The sequence below is a fragment of the Tenrec ecaudatus genome, chromosome 8, assembly GCF_050624435.1.
Source record: "Tenrec ecaudatus isolate mTenEca1 chromosome 8, mTenEca1.hap1, whole genome shotgun sequence".
Taxonomy (NCBI): Eukaryota; Metazoa; Chordata; class Mammalia; order Afrosoricida; family Tenrecidae; genus Tenrec; species Tenrec ecaudatus.
Window position 1 is genome coordinate 77,641,570 of NC_134537.1, and position 18,555 is coordinate 77,660,124.

At 40.8% G+C, this 18,555-nt stretch overlaps 2 protein-coding genes across 5 annotated transcripts in view; one reads left to right on the top strand and one right to left on the bottom strand.

The window, feature by feature from the left end:
* MCPH1 (microcephalin 1) overlaps positions 1–18,555 on the top strand; it is a 348,942-nt gene that overhangs the window by 178,090 nt on the left and 152,297 nt on the right. The gene's annotated exons all lie outside the window — the stretch shown is intronic.
* ANGPT2 (angiopoietin 2) overlaps positions 1–18,555 on the bottom strand; it is a 58,397-nt gene that overhangs the window by 19,035 nt on the left and 20,807 nt on the right. The window contains exons 2-3 of one of the 2 annotated variants that reach the window (XM_075556427.1): positions 2,849–3,004; positions 975–1,096 (exon numbers count right to left, since the gene is read on the bottom strand). In XM_075556427.1, the coding sequence (XP_075412542.1) occupies positions 975–1,096; positions 2,849–3,004 (278 nt within the window). The remainder of the gene's footprint in view (positions 1–974; positions 1,097–2,848; positions 3,005–18,555) is intronic. The other variant, XM_075556428.1, reaches the window with a different exon arrangement.

The following is an 18,555-nucleotide window of genomic DNA, read 5'->3' on the forward strand; positions in this document are numbered from 1 at the left end:
ATTTACATGCTTCCAGTGCGATTGAATGGTTTTTCAATCATAGTTGCCGAGTACTGCCGGTGCATTACATAAATTTCAGTGTTGACAAGGAGTCTTTATGGAGAAAGTGTTCTGATTTGTGCATTTAATATCACCCCAAACTCACCCTCTCACTGCCTTCTAGTTGATAGTGACTCCTGGCAACCCTGTAAGACAGAGTAGAGCTGCCTCCTGCGGGTAATCCACACTGTAAATCTGTGCACAGTAGAAAGCCTCCTCTTTCTCCCGCAGAACGCTAGTGGTTTTGAACTGCTGCCCTTGAGGTAAACAGCCCAGTGCATCACCCTTAGGAAGCTACTGTCTTAATTAAGAGGCAGGGAGAATAAGACTAAGACAAGTGTGTTATTGAGAGAACTTGTCTGCAGCTCTTCATTGACCGCAAAGACATGAAGAAACATGTTTGTGATAAATCTGTGCATGTATGAACCTAGTAACAATACTTCCTGGCTTATTCTCCTATTAGAAAGTCAGTGCTCGTAAATTCTTAGCAGTAAATGAGAAGGAGTATTTTACCAAACTGCAATTGAAAGAAGAAGCATAGGAGAGGGGGGAAAATAACACAAAATGAGAGAATTATTAAGAGAGATTATTAGAAGAGAAGACATTATCTTGTGGCTCAAACGCTGAACCAGCCATTCAGGAAATGGAATTTAAATCCCGAAAGGAACCACTTTAAAAAAATCGGCAGTGGACGGAGTACCGATTACCAAGGAAAGCCCCTTCACAGTAAATGGCAGCCTTAAAAAAAAAAAAAAAAAAAGAAAGTCAGTGCTATGTCTGTGTTGTTCCCTGCCTTTCTCTCACACACTTCCAATTTTTAAACTGTACTTTGAGGAAGTCCGCACTTTGGGAAGCTAATAACGAATAGTTAGGCGAGGCACATTTTCATTTCGGAAAAGTGTAGTTTTGTACATTTTATCCTGTACTTTGATTACCTGTTCTTATCTTGCAACTTGTTTATTTCGCTGGTCTGATCCAAAATCTGCCGTTCCAATTTACTTGTAGAAAGAGAATGTTCAAGAAGCTGAAGTTCAAGTCTTGTTGTCTGATTTAGTACCTAAGAGTAGCAAAACAAAATTCTTCATTTTAATTAGATCTTACTCTTAGTTAAATTAACTGAATTAGTAGGAAACGTAACTAAAAAATATTTTCTCCAAGTATCTTATATTGCCATATTTTACCTTTCCAAAAAGCCTTAGTGTCCTGGGTTCCATCACTTTATTCATTTTTTTTACCATGTCTTTACTTTGGGACATGTTTAGTAATCTAGAAACTATTATTTGTACCTAAGTACATGTTATTGTTCTTAGTCTTTTTTCATTTCTTTTCACATTGTGAAACGAATGAGAAGACACAATATTCATACTTAATAGAGCAAAAACTGCTCACAAATGAATTTCCCATTGCTTAAAATAAAATTCTATTTTCACATTTGATTTTCAGTAAACTAAAGAAAAGTGATTAGAACTCACATTCTTTTGTTGCAATAAAAACACAGCTCTTACTTTTTCTACCTTAATCTTGTGTTTCTTAATTTTGGTTTACTTAACCTTATTTATGTTTTCTAGTTTGGTTTTTCCTAGTTTCAAAAGCATATCAACTAGGAAACAGTAAAATGTCAACATAAAGTTTAAGGCAAGTTATTCTTTGTATGCCACATAACGTTTTCAGGCTCACTCTTAGCCAGTGAATTTAAACAACTTTAAAGGCGACTGCTTTAGATCTGGGCTACCTTTGAGCAGGAAGAATTGATTACTCACATCCTCTATGGTAATGGTTATTCAGGATGTGATATCACATTTAAGTGTAAGTTAGAATTGTTGCCAAAGAATAGGTGTCCTTGAAAGAATCATTGTTTTCTTGCTGTCTTTATGTCATTAGTGAGGGCCAAGCCTGGTCACAGGGACAATGTAAGTACTAGGGATGGTTTGGCCCTTAGTCAAAAACCACTTGAGATCATGTCATGAAAATTGTTTTGTGAATGAATATATTATCTAACATAATGGCTTTAGTAGTAGCATTACCGACTGGTATATAGATTTGACCTATATATTAATTAGCCCCAGGCTTTTTGTGTTGGCCATTTCTGAGAGGAAGTGGGTAATCCGGTCTCCTAGTTTTGCTCATAAGGTCCTATAAGATAAGGATTGGTGGGGGGAGGTGTGTGCAGAGGATGGAGTACAGATACAGCTAGTGGCCCCTGGAGTGATTGCAGTATTTTACTATCACTTTACTGACGAGAATCACACAGTTGGACAGGGCTCCAGGGCATCCATCTGCAGGTGTCTAAATTATCCAAGGCCCGTGGTTATCTAGTTCACTCTTGTCTCACTCTGACAGATGAATCTTGTGTCTAAGTAAAATATTTCATACTCGAATTTAAACTTATTTCACCCAGTCAGCAGCTGCCGAACAGATTTTCAAAGTAGACAATATGACTCAATCTCTTGAGAGTCTGCTGAAAAAACACGTGTGGATGAGGAATGTTTATGTTGCATTATATTATGGGAAATGTATTTTAAATGGAATTTAATTCCCGCGTGGTACAAATGGGGAACGTCTTCAGCTGCTAACTGAAAGCATGGCAGTTTGAGACTACCCAGCGAAGACTTGGAGAAAAGGCCTGGTGATCTACTTCCAAACTGCCCATCACTCCAAGTGCCGTGGAGCACGGCTGTAGTCGGCACGGACTCTGACAGCAGTCGATAGATTTTAATTCAGTAACAGCTTTCTGTCACTAAGCAGTTACAGAGCCCACTTTAGCACTGGTCTTTAGCTGGCTAACCATTACGCGTTTTATGTTTCTTACTTGTGCTTCCACGTCAGTTAACTTCCGTGTCTGTTCCGCTGTTTGATTTAGCAGGTTTGTTCCGATTTCTATCATCACGGCTGTCTGATTCTGCACTGCATTCTGTTGCATCTCTACCATTTCCTTCTTCATGTTGTCCTGGATATAATTCTCAAGCTGGAAAAGAAGAAGCGTTTTAAAAGACAGTCATCAAAGATCAAAATCTTTATTCCTCTTTCCCTTACCTTTCAAATACTTTATTTGAAGATCTTTGTCTTCCTCATTTTCAATTCTTTTCCCCACTCACTAACAATCAAGTGTCGTTTTCGTTTACGTGAAACTCAAAATCTGGCATGTTCCTGACACAGCGTGTGAGAGAGAGACTACGCCTGGCTACTTGTGAACTCTTGCATAGCTTAAAAGGCCACATTGTGAGAAGGAGAGAGATACTCCACCATGTCGTGATGGATGATGACAGCGGAATGGGCTGGGAAGGACCACTGGGAGTTTCACTGCATTGTGTCCTTGCACTCAACCTTCAGCTCTGTCCATATTATATAGGCAAGGGAAATTCGGTACAAAGAAATATGTCTCTTTCTGCCATATTCTGGGCTTCTCAATTTACAGAGATGGTCCATTAGACTCCCTCAGATGGAGCAAAAGAAAGCGAGAAACTGTTCCAAAGCAAACAGAGTCACCACTCAATTCCACGTTTGATTCTGCTGCCCCGTATCATCCACTGATTTAGTTTGTCCTAATATGTATGCATTTGTCATAATTTGATCAGGCAGGGCAAGCTTTCAATCATGCATTGATTCCACCCATCATTCCGTTTCCTTGTATATAAACATACCTTAAGGGTCATTACATGTGCATAGCCTTTTTGCTGTTGCTTTTGGATGCCGTCAAGGCAGTACCAGCTGTGTGGGACTGGGGCATGCTCACAGTCATTCCTGTGTTTGGGTCCATTGTTGCAGGCACTGTGTTAATCCAGCTAGTTGAGCATCGTCCTCTATCTCACCGACCTCATATGCTAAGCATAAGATCTTTCTCGAGACCTAGTCCAGCTTAATAACGTTTCCAAAGTACATGAGACTAAGTGTCGCCGTCCTCGCTTTGCTTGTAGCGAGCTTTTGACTGTATGCCTTTTCAAGACATCTCTTTTTCTGCTGCTCCATGGTACATTCTGTATTCTTCTCCAGCACTGTAAGTCAGAGGCACCAGTTCTTTGTCAATCTTCCTTATTTTATCGTCTGTATGAGGTGGTTGAAAATACCATGGACTGAGTCAGGCACACACCTCAGCCTTCAAAGTGGCGTCCTTGATCTTTAACACTTTAAAGAAGTCTGTGCACTGGATGGATTTTCCCAATATAATATGTCATTTTGTTTCTTGACTGATGCTTCCAGGAACATTGATTGTGGATACAAGTAAATGAAATCTTTGTCAGCTTCAATATTTTCTCTGTTTCTTATGACGTTGCTTACTGGTCTCGCTGTGAAGATTTGTGTTTTATTTTTGTAATTCACACAGGCGGCTGCTGTTGCTGTCTTCATATAATCTAGTTTCTCAGATTATTTATTCAGCACACAGACTGGATAAGTATGGTGAATGTATACAACCCTTATTGACAGCTTAGGTGATTTTAAACTACTTATTTAGTTGAACTGTACTCCTTTTTGTCTAAGTACAGGCTCCATATGAGCACAATTAAGTGTTCTCAAATTCCCATTCTTCACACTGTTATCCATAGTTTGTTATGATTCACACAATCAAATGCCTCTGCATAGTCATTAAACACAAGGAAACATCTTTCTGGTATTCTGTGCTTTCAGCCAAGATCCAACTGGCATCAACAACAGTATCCCTCATCTTACTTCCTCTTCTGAATCCAGCTTGAATTTATTGCACTTCCCTGTCTCTGTACTTCTGCTACCTAGTTTTAATTATATTAAGGAAATTTTACTTGGGTGTGACATTAATGATATTGTTTGATGAGTTTTAAACCCTGTTGCATCGGCTTCCTTTGGATGGGCATAAATCTGGATCCTTTCCGGTGGGTGGGCACAGCTAGCTGTCTTCCAAACTTCATGACATGATGAGCAAGCACCTCCAGCACAGCAGCGGTGTGTTAGAGCACCTGAGTTGGTGTTCTGGTCACCTCTGGAGTCTTGTTTTTCACCAATGTCTGCCCTGCAGCTTGGACTTCTTCCTTAGGCGCCATCACTTCTTAATCATACGCTACCTCCTGAGAGAGTTGATGTGGACAAACTCTTTTTGGTACAATGACCATGTATTTCTTCCATCTTCTTTTGATGCTGCTTCCTACATCATTCCATATTTTCCCATGAAATGTTTCAATATTACAACTCAAGTCTTGAAGGTTTTCTTCAATTTTTTCAGCTTGAGAAATCCCAAGTATGATTTTCTATTTGGTTTTCTGGTACTAAGTCTTTGCACGTTTCATTATAATGTGTCCTGGGGGTTTTCTATAGCTGCTATCTAGCTAGCTAGCTAGCTAATCAAGTAGATTGCCAGGCTTTTCTCTGAATGAACTCATGCACCAACCTTTCGGTTAGCTTTAATTGTATATGTGATCCAGCAACCCAGGACTCGTTCAAACCTTTCTAATGGTATGTTCTTGATTTTTCAGCTTATTCTGTCCTTTCTCCTTCCTGTGTTTTCTTTTTAAGATGTAAGTTTCATAGTGGGCAAGCACTGTTTGTTTTAAGGATAGCAGTGTGTAATTTCTTCTTTTCTCTCCCTCCCCCTTTCCTTATCCCTCTGACTACCAGGGGAGTAATGGAATTTTGAGGTTAAAGTCATCCAGAGGAATTGTCTTAGCACCCAACAAAGATAATATTTGGAAAGATTTATTCTGGTAAGTTTGGAACTACAAAGATATACTGAAGCTGGGATTTGATTTAAATCCACACTCTGAAATGATTTATAAACTAGTATAAATAAAAAGTTGTAATACTCATTGATTGTAGTACTTTTTTAAGAGCTAAATAAAAATTATTTTGTCTTTTATCACTCTAAATAATATAAAAGGGAATTAATCCTTTTTCCTTCTTTGGGGCATTCTAGATCAATGGGTCAAATTGAAGTTAAACAATCCAGAAAGACAGGAGATGATTCTTTATCATTTGAAATTTTAAAGTCAGGTCCCAATTGAATATTAACATTTTGGAAGATATAAAGACTCAATTTTAATAGAACATTTTTATTTTGTTGCCTCATCCTTTTCTAATATTGAAGACAATAGAATACAAAGTGCTTATTAAGGTAGATGTCAAAAAGTGAAACTCACTGACATGGAGTGGTTCCCACCCCAGTATCCCCATGGACAGAGGACAGCTTACCCCCATGGGTTTCTGAGACGGTCACTCTATGGGAGTAGAAATCCCTGTCTTTCTCCCCGGGAGGGCCTGGTGGTTTGAACTGCTGACCTTGTTGTTTCCCATTATGTAGCCAATCATTCCACCAGGGCTTATATGAACTATGTATATGCACATATTCTGTTAATCTTACATTGAATTAAATTTTATATATATATATGGTATGTATGTGTGTTAACAGTGTTTGTAATATGTTTATATATGTGTTATATGCTTATCACTTTGGAAGGCACGTACAATTTAAATAAAGCAAAACTCATACTGAACCACTTGCTTACTAAGTAAAGTTTTATGGGGAAAATGGAACAGAAATAGAGACATGAGGTAGCAGATAATTTGTGATTTGTTTTTAAAAGTTGTGTTCCCACACTTGCAGCAGTGAAATTAGATTTCAAGAAAACTGCATAAGGTGGTACTCTTATTTCTCAGTGCAGGCGTGTGGTGCTCCAATGCTGAACAGATTCAGCAGAGCTTCCAGACTCAAATAGACTGAGAAAAAAAGCTTAGTGATCTATTTCTGAAAACCAGCCAATGAAAACTCTATGGATCGGCCATGGTTCGGTCTCCAACTGATCACGGGAAGACACAGGCCCAGGCAGTGTTGTGCATGGGGTGGCTGTGAGTCAGGGTGGCAACTCACTGGTTGCCATAGCAACAGGAACAAACAAGGTTATATGCTTCCCAGAAGCAGGCACAACAGTGCCCAAACACCCTGCCGTTGATTTCATTCTGACCCATAACTACCAGGTAGGGCAAGAATGATACTGCTCTGTAGGGTTTCTGAAACGATGAATCTTTATGGAGCATGCAGCTTTATTTTTCTCCCTAGGAGTGCCTTTTGGGTCTGAACCAGTGACCTTGTGTTTAGCAACCCAGCATATACACCACTATACAGCCAGGTCTTTTTACAATAATGATAGTTATTACTTATTGGTTATTCAGTATGTCTCAACTACTATTGTTAATCTCATTATATTGATTCTAGGTCCGTAATATCAGAACAGTCATAGGTAAAGACCAATGATGGGCAAACCCGTGAGCACCCCAGAGGCCACCGTAAGGTTTCCTTTGCCTGTTAACAGCCAACAGTGACATGTGTCAGAATGTGCTTGAGCATGTCCTCTCTTTTCTGGGGCTAACAATGCCTTAAAATACAATAGGCTTCCTCCCATTCAATTACAAATCGAATGGGAATGCAGTTTTACCAACCAAAAAGCCTAGAGTTAGTGGTCATCCACGCTGATTTCATCTCCTGGGAACATCATAATTAAGGAATTTTTTTCCTTTAAAAATAAATTGTAATGTTCAGAGAGACCTCTATAAAGTAATTAACATTTCAAAATGAAAATCTCCTATTCAGTGTATCCTTTTAATACATAGCTCCATGTCAAGGAGCCTAGCAGTCAGTGAAGCCATTTGGCTGGTCCCCATTGAAGGAAGTGCCATGAAAGTTCCTTGTCTCTTGGTCTTGATAAAATAGCTTTTAAACCTTTCCAGTTGATTGCCCCGACATGCCTTTCTGTTCATTATCTTTGTCTATTCGCATTTTTTACTGACTGAAACTCAGACATACAGTTCCCCCAGTGAACCCACTGATGTCCCTCTCATCTGCAGTGTCGCACTCTGCTCTTCTTTGGCAAATGTTTGCTCTCCTTGTCATTTGCACTTAGCAGCTTCTATCAAAACTGTTCCGAGATACTTGAACCTCCCAAGAGAGGGGACATGTTATTTCTGTTTTTCAAGTGTGGCTGCCCACATTCATGTTTTCCTGGAGAGCTTGGCCTGGCTTCCTATCTGAAGGTAGCTTTGCAGAGAGGAGTTGTGATTGGTGGATGCGAGTGCCCTGAAGAGATCCGCGTGCACCCGTTTGAAAGGACAAGTGTGTAGGAATGCACCCTCCTCCCACGGGTTAGGCACTCCTGCTTTACAGTGTGGGCCTCTGCACCATTCTGCTGGGGTTCCAATGACTTGTCCAAATCTAACGGACGCTCTAAGGCTCTGCCTAGCTTTGTAGTCGCGTAGATAGTTGCTCAGTATTATTATCCTTTGCTAAAAAGAGACATTTTGTACCCTATAACAGTATTTAAAACTTGATAGCACTTTGAAACAACAAGGGACATAGTAAAATATCTGGTAAAGCACACAAGGTAAAACATCTGAATGTTGTATATTCAATAATACACAATTATTCATTGTTTAATTGCATAAGAATATGCACAGTGAAATAGCACATTATGCGATTTGGATGTTGTTGTGAACACCATATTACAGTCTGATCCTGCGTTTGCTTCAAGCTTTTCAAACAAACTGGGAACCTTACCAGTGAAAGTGAATATCCTGAGACCCATTCACCTTTGTCTGGTCCCCCATTCATGTCATTAGCAATTTCTCCTTATGTGACTGAGGTCCCTTTTGTGCTTTTTCATTAGCCTTGAAGCTTTCCATGGAGCTAATCCTTGACAGCTTGGGGAATCTTAGTAACTGAATGTCAAGTACAAATTCCTAAATGGAGTGTGACATGCAGAAATCTCAAGCAGTAGTGTTGGCTGATTGTCCATCTTCTTGTTTAAAAACCTTTGGTTTTACTTTCAAATTGGCATTTCCCATTGCCTTTGCTGCTGCTCTTACTAATCACTGATTTTGCTGCTTTGGGGAGCCATATGGTAATATTTTTAAAATGAAGTTAAACAGAGATAACAGGACAACACTCAAGAGACCAAGATAGAAGATAATGGATGCTGATGCCTGCAGTGTGCATACATTATTGTACAATAATCTTTTTAGTTGAAGACACAGTACGGACATACGAATAGGGACCCTGTATAGAGTCCTGATACTGTGAATCTTTAGTGGAGTATAGACTGTCCTCTTTCTTCTGTGGTACTACTGGTGGGTTTCAAACACCAGCTTTCCAGTCCAACGTTTTACCTGATGGTGCCACCAGGTCTCCTTAACCAGTAATATAGGCATGTTTTATAACCTTCAAGAAAAGAAGCCCTGGTGGCACTGTCAGGTCAGCCTTTGGCTGCTAACTATGAGGTCAGCAGTTCAAACCTACCAGCCACGCTGGAGGAGAACATGTATAACCTCAGTAACCCTATATAGGATCACTGTGCATTGGAATTGGGTTGATGGTAGGTAGTGGTTTCATTTAATAGTTTATCCATGACATCTGTATCATAGGGCATATGAGGGGGCTCCAAAAAGTTCATAGATAAATTCCATTGTCTTTTACACATGGTAGTGCACTTTGTGTACAAACAAGATGAGATAGATATTTCGATACATTTTATTCTCTAATTGTGATTTCTGAGCTCTTTTTATAATCTGTGGGCTGTGATCTACAAGATCAATAGTTCAAAACCACCAGACATTCTGCAGGAGAAAGACAAGGCTTTCTACTCCTATAAAGAGTTTTAGTCTTGGAAACACACAGGATCACTTCTACCCTGTCTGATAGGGTTGCTATAAGTTAGCTGTGAGTTTCTTTATTATTAATTATTACTATCATCATCATTGTTATTATTATTATAACCTTTGGGGACCAAGGATACTTATGCAGCCAAATGTAGCCCAATTAACCTTATGTGGTGCATGACTGTACAGGGGTATCCCACCACCCCCCAAAGAAAACAAAAATGAATCCCCACCCCACCCCAAACTAGGTATTTAAGATTTTTAACAAAATAACTTTATCATCTTCAAAGTACTTTGCATTATACTTAATACATTTGTCAAATCTGCGATTCCATTCTTGAAAACTTTTTAAACTCACCTGTTTGGATGGCTTGACAGCACCTCCCTCATTTTTCCCCTCACCTCTTCTACATGATCAAACCACCATGCTTTCATGTCCCTCTTCACTCACAGAAACAAAAAACTCGCATGGAGCGAGGTCAGGTGAATAAGGTCCGTGGGGCAAGAGAGGCAAGTTTTTTGCCGAAAATTGGCACACTGAGATCACTATGTTAGTCGTGGGGCAAGAGAGGCAAGTTTTTTGCCCAAAATCGGCACACTGAGATCACTAGCCGGTGCATTGTCATGGAGACAAAACCAGTCCTCCATCTGCCACAAATCAGGCCTTTTTTGTTGCACACTGTTATGCAATCTGTTCAGAACTTCTAAATCAGCAGTTTTCAACCTGTGGCTCACGACCCCTTTCTCGGGGGGTCATAACTAGCAAAATAACAGTTAGGAAGTAGCAACGAAAATAATTTTATGGTTGGGGGGGTCACCACAGACGAGGAACTGTATGACAGGGTCGCGGCAGAGGTAGGTGGAGAAGCACTGCTCTAGAAGATGGGTTGGCGTGGCGTTTGCAGCAGTAAGCTCACACATGCGATTGTGAGGGTGCCGCAGGAGTGGGCAGCGTTTTCTTCTCTGTGCATAGCCACGGTGTGGCAGTGAGCTAGGACCAGCAGTTCTACCCTCCCTACAGTGTCCTTACGAATAAGTCGTCTGGATGGCAGTGAGCTTTTAGTAAGTAAAATAACAAGTGTGTAAGTGAGGGCTTCAAGAAGTTTCTGGAATTAAAAGGTAATGCAATTTTCCCATGACATTTCTGAAGTCCTCTCATGTATATATTTTAATGTAAAATGCCTACTGGGCTTTTATTATTTCTCAACAAGTTCATTGATCAAATTTGATAGTAAAAAGTCCATTTGAGGGGTAACTGGCATATTGAATATACATCACAATAATTGGCATTTTAGCCTCCTCATCAAGATTACATTGTCAATATTTTTTGCCACCAAAAAGAAGAGTAATTTTAAAATTGGCTAAGAAAAGGAAAATATAGTCTGAAAAAATTACTTTTAACTCCAAGATCTTGATATTGGCCCCTAGCCAGTTGTAGATGCTGATTAATGGAACATTCTTATTTAAATACATCATTTCTACTTGTACTTAAATAAAGTGCCATGTCCTGATTTCTTTTTAATTCATATTTGTTCATCTGAACGACCAAATTTCCTACAAAACTAACAAGTACTTAGTGAGTAAATGCTTCCAAGGAAACTAACAATTCAATGTAGCATCACATATTGCAACAGTGCAACTATTTTTTCTGGGAGTGCCATCTCCTACCAGTTTGTTTTGCAAACCTCAGCAGTCCTAGATGGAGCCAAGTGGTGTACACTTGGACATTGACTGTGGGTTTGAGTCTCGCCCGCGGGGCCTGCTGCACAGTACTCGTTGCTAACCACAGGTCAGCAGCTTGAAGCGACCAGCTGCTCCTCGGAGGACGATGAGGCTTTCTACTCCTGTAAAGAATGAGGTCTGAGAAACCCACAGCGGCAGTTTTGCACTGTCCCAGAGGGTCGCTGTGAGCTGGAATCACTTGGGTGCAGTGAGCAAGGCGCCTAAAAAGGAAGACCAAGTCTGCATGCCCAATATCAATGAGCAGGGGTTACGAAAACAACCACCACAGTGGGTGACGGACGGACTCTAGTGTCTCCACCTCCTCGCCACGTTTGCGGTTTCCTGCTGGGTTTTGTTTTTTTAATCTAGCATCCTAGTGCGAATAAAATGATTGCATTATGGTTTTTATTTACCTCTATCTGATAGCTAATGACACTGATCCTATTTTAATGTGTTTGGCGGCCATTTAGTTTCTTCGTTGAAATGTCTATTCAAGTCCTCTGCCCATTTTTTGATTGCGTCATTTGTTATAGTCCCATATTCTAAATGCAAATAAGGTCACTGACGGTTCAAATTATTCTTTCCCTCTTGTCTCTAATCTAAAATTCAGATGTCTTCTCTTGACAACATGAACACCTGTATGATTTATACTATTATCTCCTTAGCCTCAGACTCTATATGAGCCTGCCTCCTCCCCATCCTAGACCACTTGTGGCTATTTTGTATATGCACTTTTTCAGTCATGATGGCGTAGCGGGTTAAGCATTGGGCTGCTAACCTCAAAGTCAGCAGTTTGAAACTACGGTTGCAGAATAAAGATGAAGCTTCCTACGCTCTTAAAGAGTTCTGCCTCAGAAACCCAAAGGGGCAGTTTCTACCCTGTCTTAGAGGATTGCTCTGAGTCAGCATAGACTTGACGGCAGTGAGTTGGGTTTTTTGTTTGTTTGTTTTATGGTTTCTCACTTTTGTCTGTCTCTTCCTTTTAGAGGTTGCTTTGCATTTTTAACCTAGGGATTTTGCTGCCTAAGCAATTGTGTCATCGGTAGTATTTAATGAGATACTGATATCAAAATGGAAATGACCGAGAGATAGGTTGCTCTGGTTGAATTATTGTCTGTAAACCCTTGCAGGTGGCTATGGGTACATACATTGCCTATAGGTTGCAACTAACATTCAAAGGCTCCCTGAGCTGGGGGGAGGTTCTAACATCTTCTATACATGTGCTGCCCTTGAATTATATGCCTAGAAAGCCTCATATCAAAGATACCTACTTTCCATTGACTCGTTCTGTAACCTTGGCACATCTTTCACATTCCATGTTGTCCCTACACTTGATGCCTCACTTATCAACTATCTCTCACTATAGGACATCTTGCATTTAAGCAGGCAAAAGTTAAAAAAAAACCATCTATTTAAATCACCTTAAAGTCAGGTAAGGACCCATGTGTTTTGAGTGAGAGAGTGTCTCCCTCCTGAGCCACAAATCCCGATCCATGCCATCCCACTCCTCCCCACAATATTTATGTGGACAAAGTTAAAAGTGGTGGGGCATGTTCTAGGACAGCGGTTCTCCACCTGTGGGTCGATTGACCCTTTCACAGGGGTCACCTTAGACCCTCAGAAAACACCTATTTCTAGTGGTTGGGGGTGAGCACAAACTGAGGCACTATGAAAGGGTCGCAACATTAGGAAGGTTGAGAACCACTGCTCCAGGGCCGTGCCACCAAGAAGCTGCATCATGTTCTGCAGTAACTTGTGGAGTCCCAGGCAGGCCCGTAGGCTGGTGGCTGCTCTGCTTGCTGAGCAATACGGCTTATTCTGGTAATGAGCCTGCAGGAAGGGAGCAGAGGGGTGCAGACAGGGTGCTGGCCAGTCACTTCACTGCAGACCCCAAGATCTGCCTGGCATTCATGCACTTGGGAGAGGTGCTCAGGCCAGGGAGGGGCAATCTTAGGTGGGTAGGCCTTTCCATGGAGAGCAAGAATGTCCCAGAGGGCACAGCAGATTTCTTTCTGGCTACAAATCCTAACCCTTTCAACTCTTGTCTCTGGTTTGAAATGGCACAAACCAATCTGCCTGCCCAAAGTTGGGAAGGCAGGGCACTGGCACCACAGAACAGTGGTTCCTGGCCCCAGGGGATGGAGCAGCCCTGAAGGGCTACCTCTCAAATGACTCCTGCATCTCAAGTTTTACATCATGCCAGTTTTCACAAATGTACTCATGTTTGGAACCCAGTTGTGTAACTAAGTGAGGAGTGGATGTATAGGGAATGCAGAAGAGGTCTAAGTCCTAAGGGAGAGAAGCATATCCCTTCTGGCATAAATTTTGTAGGTAATTAATGCAACTCTTCATAATAAACAGACCTACCCTCACCCATCATTACCATGTAGAACCCACCTGGCCTAGAACCTTTTAAGTACTTCTTAAATATAATTTGTTCTTAAATGCTCTTAGCACCTTTTGTCTATTAATATGAGTGAGTGTTACCTGCTATCGACTACTATGCATAGGTAACCGCTTTCCTGTTTTTACCAGTGTAAGAAGATTGAGTATAATTTTTGAGCATTATAAATTTCAGAGCAATCATTTTAGGCATCAATTGCTACCATACAAAGGTTAACAGCTTTTCCCATCCTCATGTGCCAAAATTTTAAATAATTTAGGCAGGTGAGTGTATCTGTATCCCCATGAAATCATATCTTCTTTGCCTTCAGTTGTAGGTATAACTATACATTCTTTTCATTAGTGAAAGGATGTTTACCACATACACACACACTTGTTCTTTCATATTTATTTCTTTCACGTGAAATCTGAAAAGGAAATAGATCTTTTTCCCCTCAAAGCATTATCATTTACTACTGATAAAATATTTAAAATTAATAATAGTCACTTAAAACATACGGAGTTTTAATAACACTGGGGTTGTAACATCATGTAAATTTGTATTTCACATAGCAAAAAGCGCATTTGATATATAGATATATTTACCCAAATACCTATTAGGACATATAGCACTTTAGATTGACCGCTACAGATATCTTTAAGTCAAGGAGCAAACAAAATATATGGCATCATTTAAGATACAACTGTTGGTCTCTTCTTGTCTGGATCAAAAGAGAAAGAAAAAAATAAAAAAATCAGTGTAGCCCCAGAAAGAATGACCCAAATACACCACAGACTCCGCTAGCCCACGACCAAAGGAACTAGATGGTCCCTCGCTACCACCACTGACCATTCTGACCAGCGACGCAGTGGACGGCTTGGCTACAGCAGGACAAAAATGGAGTACAGTTCTCACATGCAGTTGAGGGGGGAAAAATCAGATTTACTGGACTGATACAAACTGGAGAATCTCCCAAGGCTGTCTATCGCCCTAAGACATTCTTTCTTTTTAGCTGGAACTGAAGTAACCCCCAGAGGTCTCGTTTAGCCAAGTAACAGACTGGCTTACAAAATAAACAACAATATTCGTGAGGAATGTGCTCCTCAGAACAATCAACTATCAAATGGGCAACATCTGCCCCAAACACAGATGAAGGATGAAGAGGGGTGGAAGCAGGGAAGGCAGGCTGCAAATGGGGAGAGTGCCGGCACATTGCAGGGGCAGCGATCAACGTCACGAAACATTTTGTGTTATGAATTATTGGGTAAGAAACTAATTTGCTCAGTAAATTTTCACCTAAAACACAGCTAAATGTTCACAGGGGGAGGTGGGGGAAGGCGGTGGCAAATATAGTAATAGCAATTTGCACTTGTAACAGTCTTTACTTTAAAAAAAATATTTTTAATTGGAAAGTCTTTCCCTCTTTAAAGCCCTCATTTGCTTCTCACACTGCAATAGATAGCTTGGGTTTCCCTAAAAGCAGAGCCTGGGACACAGGCATGCATGCAGGAAGTTTATTTAGGAATAGATCCCAGAGAGCAGCCGTGGAAGACAAAGCTAGTGAAACAGAGCAGAGGAAAATCCAGTTCAAAGATGTGGCCACCGCTGTGGAAATTTGTAAAAATTCCCCCAAGATTTTCTGAGGAGCCCTGTGGATTTTGTCTCAGCACTGTTCTCCTGGGGCAAGATAGAGAAAGCTCACATCCAGCCTTGGGCAAGGGTATTTCCGTGGGTATGAACTCTCTCATGCTTTGGGGCTGTGGTTGGAAGAGTGATGGACAGGTTGTTGCTGGTGGCCCCGGCCCATTTGGAGTATGACAAGTTCTTGCCTAGCGAGCAGGGGGCATGCAGCACTGCCCAGGGCAAGTTCTATCAGGCTCCGCAACAGATTGAAGCCTGCGAGGAACTGCTCTCTCTGGAAATGGTGAGGATGCGAGGTGAAGCCAAAGGACTGAAGCAGTTCCCAGAGAGGTTCGCTAAGATGGTGGTTGGATGATACTGTAAAACATTGTATCATTGAGAAAAGTGAGGGTCAGAGAATTCACATTCCATATCAGAGTCTCGTGCACCAGAGAGCCTGTCCGTCTGCTAGAAAAGACAGGCCGTAAGTGGAGTAGTGGTGCGTACCACATGCCAAATGGGATCTTATTTTTAAACTTTAAAACTCACAGTCAGGAATTTGGTGCAGTGAGAAACCATTTGCCTTTGAGTGTGTGGGAGAAAAAATGTTATTATACCAGCAGGTATTCTGCAGGTAGTAATGGACTGATGGGGGAAGGGGGAGGGAATAAAACTGGAGCTAAGAAACCAAGACACAAGTCACCGTCACCATGCTGCAGATTTCAGCCATTTGTGGTCGTCTCACTAGGTTTTCCTGAGCTGTTAGCTTAGGCTATCAGGAGCCCTGGTGAGTGTCATGTTACTGGTTGGGCTGCAATCCACATGGATCAGTGGGTCAAAACCACGAGCAGCTCCGCAGGAAAAAGACGGAGCTTTTTATTCCTGTAAACAGCTACAGCCTCAGACACTCACGGGGGGTCCTGATGAGTTAGTATTGACTCCCTGGCAGTGAGTGAGTTAGCTCTGATGATACTAGTGGCAAAGTCAACATGATACTATTTTCAGCTTTTAAAAAGAAACTAAATTACTAACCTATTAAAACCAGAAACCATCTAAATTGAGCTCTGGCAATAAGGTTGTTGAATTATTTAGGCTACCACAGATTTCTTTTTCATTGAAATTAAAATGGACTTGCCATCGCTAAACGTAATGTGCATTCAGGAAAAAAAATAATAAAATGAGCAGATTTTAGTTTCTCTCTTTGCCAGAAAGAACCTTTGAGACATAGAGACATAAATGCTTACATATATATATGCCTCTTGTGTAAGTTGCTCTTGAGTCGATTCTACATACCAGCCCGGTGTGTGCAGAGTAGAACTGTTACATAGGGCGTTTGGTTTGGTTTGATTTAGTTTGGTTCAGTTCGGTTCGGTTTAGACTGAGACCTTTAGGGAGCCAACTGCCAGACTGTTCTTTGAGATGCCCTTGAATAGATTCAAGCCACCAATCCTTTGAAAGCAGAACTTAACATTGCGCAACGAAGCTTTCCTTGCGTATGCTTATACTTTTGTGTACTCAGATCTATCTGTGTAGCCTTTTCATTTCTTTGTGGACTGATTGGCCTTCAGAAGCCAATAAAAGGCTTTAGAAAAGAATGACATTGTTGAACTCTTTCATTTTATCAATGAGGAACATAAGAACCCGGAGCACCTTGCCAGCTCTTGGTAGAATGTGAACTAAAACCTTGATTGGATGTCTGGTCTAGCACATGCAACGTTGCACCGAGAGCCCTGGGCTCGATTAGATAAATGTGCTAACATTTTACTTTTCTACTTTATTTTATTAAGTATTCAGATACCTACATCTGGTCAGTTCTACTCTTATCTTTGCTGCTGTTGTTCCTGCTGTGTTTCTTTCTGTTCTATACTGGTTTGCTAAACTCTTGGGTAGAATTCTGTGCACAAGGTGTGTAATCATCTTTGAAGCATTTTTGTACACTACTGTAGTTTTAGAACACAGTCACAGATATCTCCATTTGGGGAAGTAAACATACCGTGCTGGATGTCTAGGAAAAGAAAAGGCTGAAAAAGAAAATAAGATAAAGATTTTTGTCTGGAAAATACTTTCAAACTAGTGTGCTGTCTTTTATGCAAGCAGCAGGAAGCTTGTGTTATTTCTTTTGGGGAAGGGGGGGTGAAAAAAAGTTAGGCAGGGGAGGGGTCTGGGAATGCAGATGAAATTGCTTGAGAAATCACAGAATGGGCCTTTGTGGGCCCTGCTGTGTGCTGCTGCCTCAGACCAGACCTCCAGCCAAGCTTTTCTGTTTCTTTATCTTCCCTTCTGGCTGGAAAACCAAAAGGTGGAATAAATTCCAACCGAGAGAGTTTTTGAGATAATATTAGAAGATGCTCAAACAATTTAGGATTTAATTTACTTGAAAACTTAGCAATAAAGCATGTCATCTTTTGCAAACAGATAAAGAACTGACCTGCCTTCAGCAAAATATGTAAAGTCCCCATGTTAATTATGCAGCTCACCGTGAACAAGATGTAATGATGCGGTGGTGGTGGTGGTGGGTGGGGTGCTCTATAAACTCCATTTAGTTACATGCTCTAATCAGTTACAAAAGAAAGAAAAGAAACCCACCCAAACCAGAAAGAAAAGCTATTGCACTGTGAGGCTGGGAAAGTCTTGAGTGCGTGTGTTCTCTCGGTTGTCATAATCAGGAAAGTGTAGCTGCAACTCCTTCCTTCAAAGTTTGTATAACAACTCAGCTTCATTCTTCGCTGACTCATTTAGAAGAGAAGCCTGCCTCTTCTCTATTAAATCATCTCCGGTTTGACCTTGGGTTCAGTTCCCATCCTGTACACGTGTTTGAAACTACACGTTTGTCATATTTCCCCCTCTGTTTACATCAGGGCAGCCCTCTTCTGTACTTCGCATGCTTTACGTAACTGAGAGCACATCTGCCAGCACTTTATGGAAGCTAAAAATGACCAATCGTTATAACTTCGATTGGAAATAGAAATGATTTCACTAGAATAGATTTTGTACTTGGGTTACTAAAGCTAAAACACATTTTAAAGCATTTGGACCAAACTTATTTTAAATCTCATTAGACGGTGTGATTCTCTGTTTCCATCAGAAACAATGCTGCAAAAAACAAACAATATTCAGTGCACAAGTTGTGTGACATTAATTATTAGAGTTATTTATTATACCTCTAATTTTAATATCTTGATCTG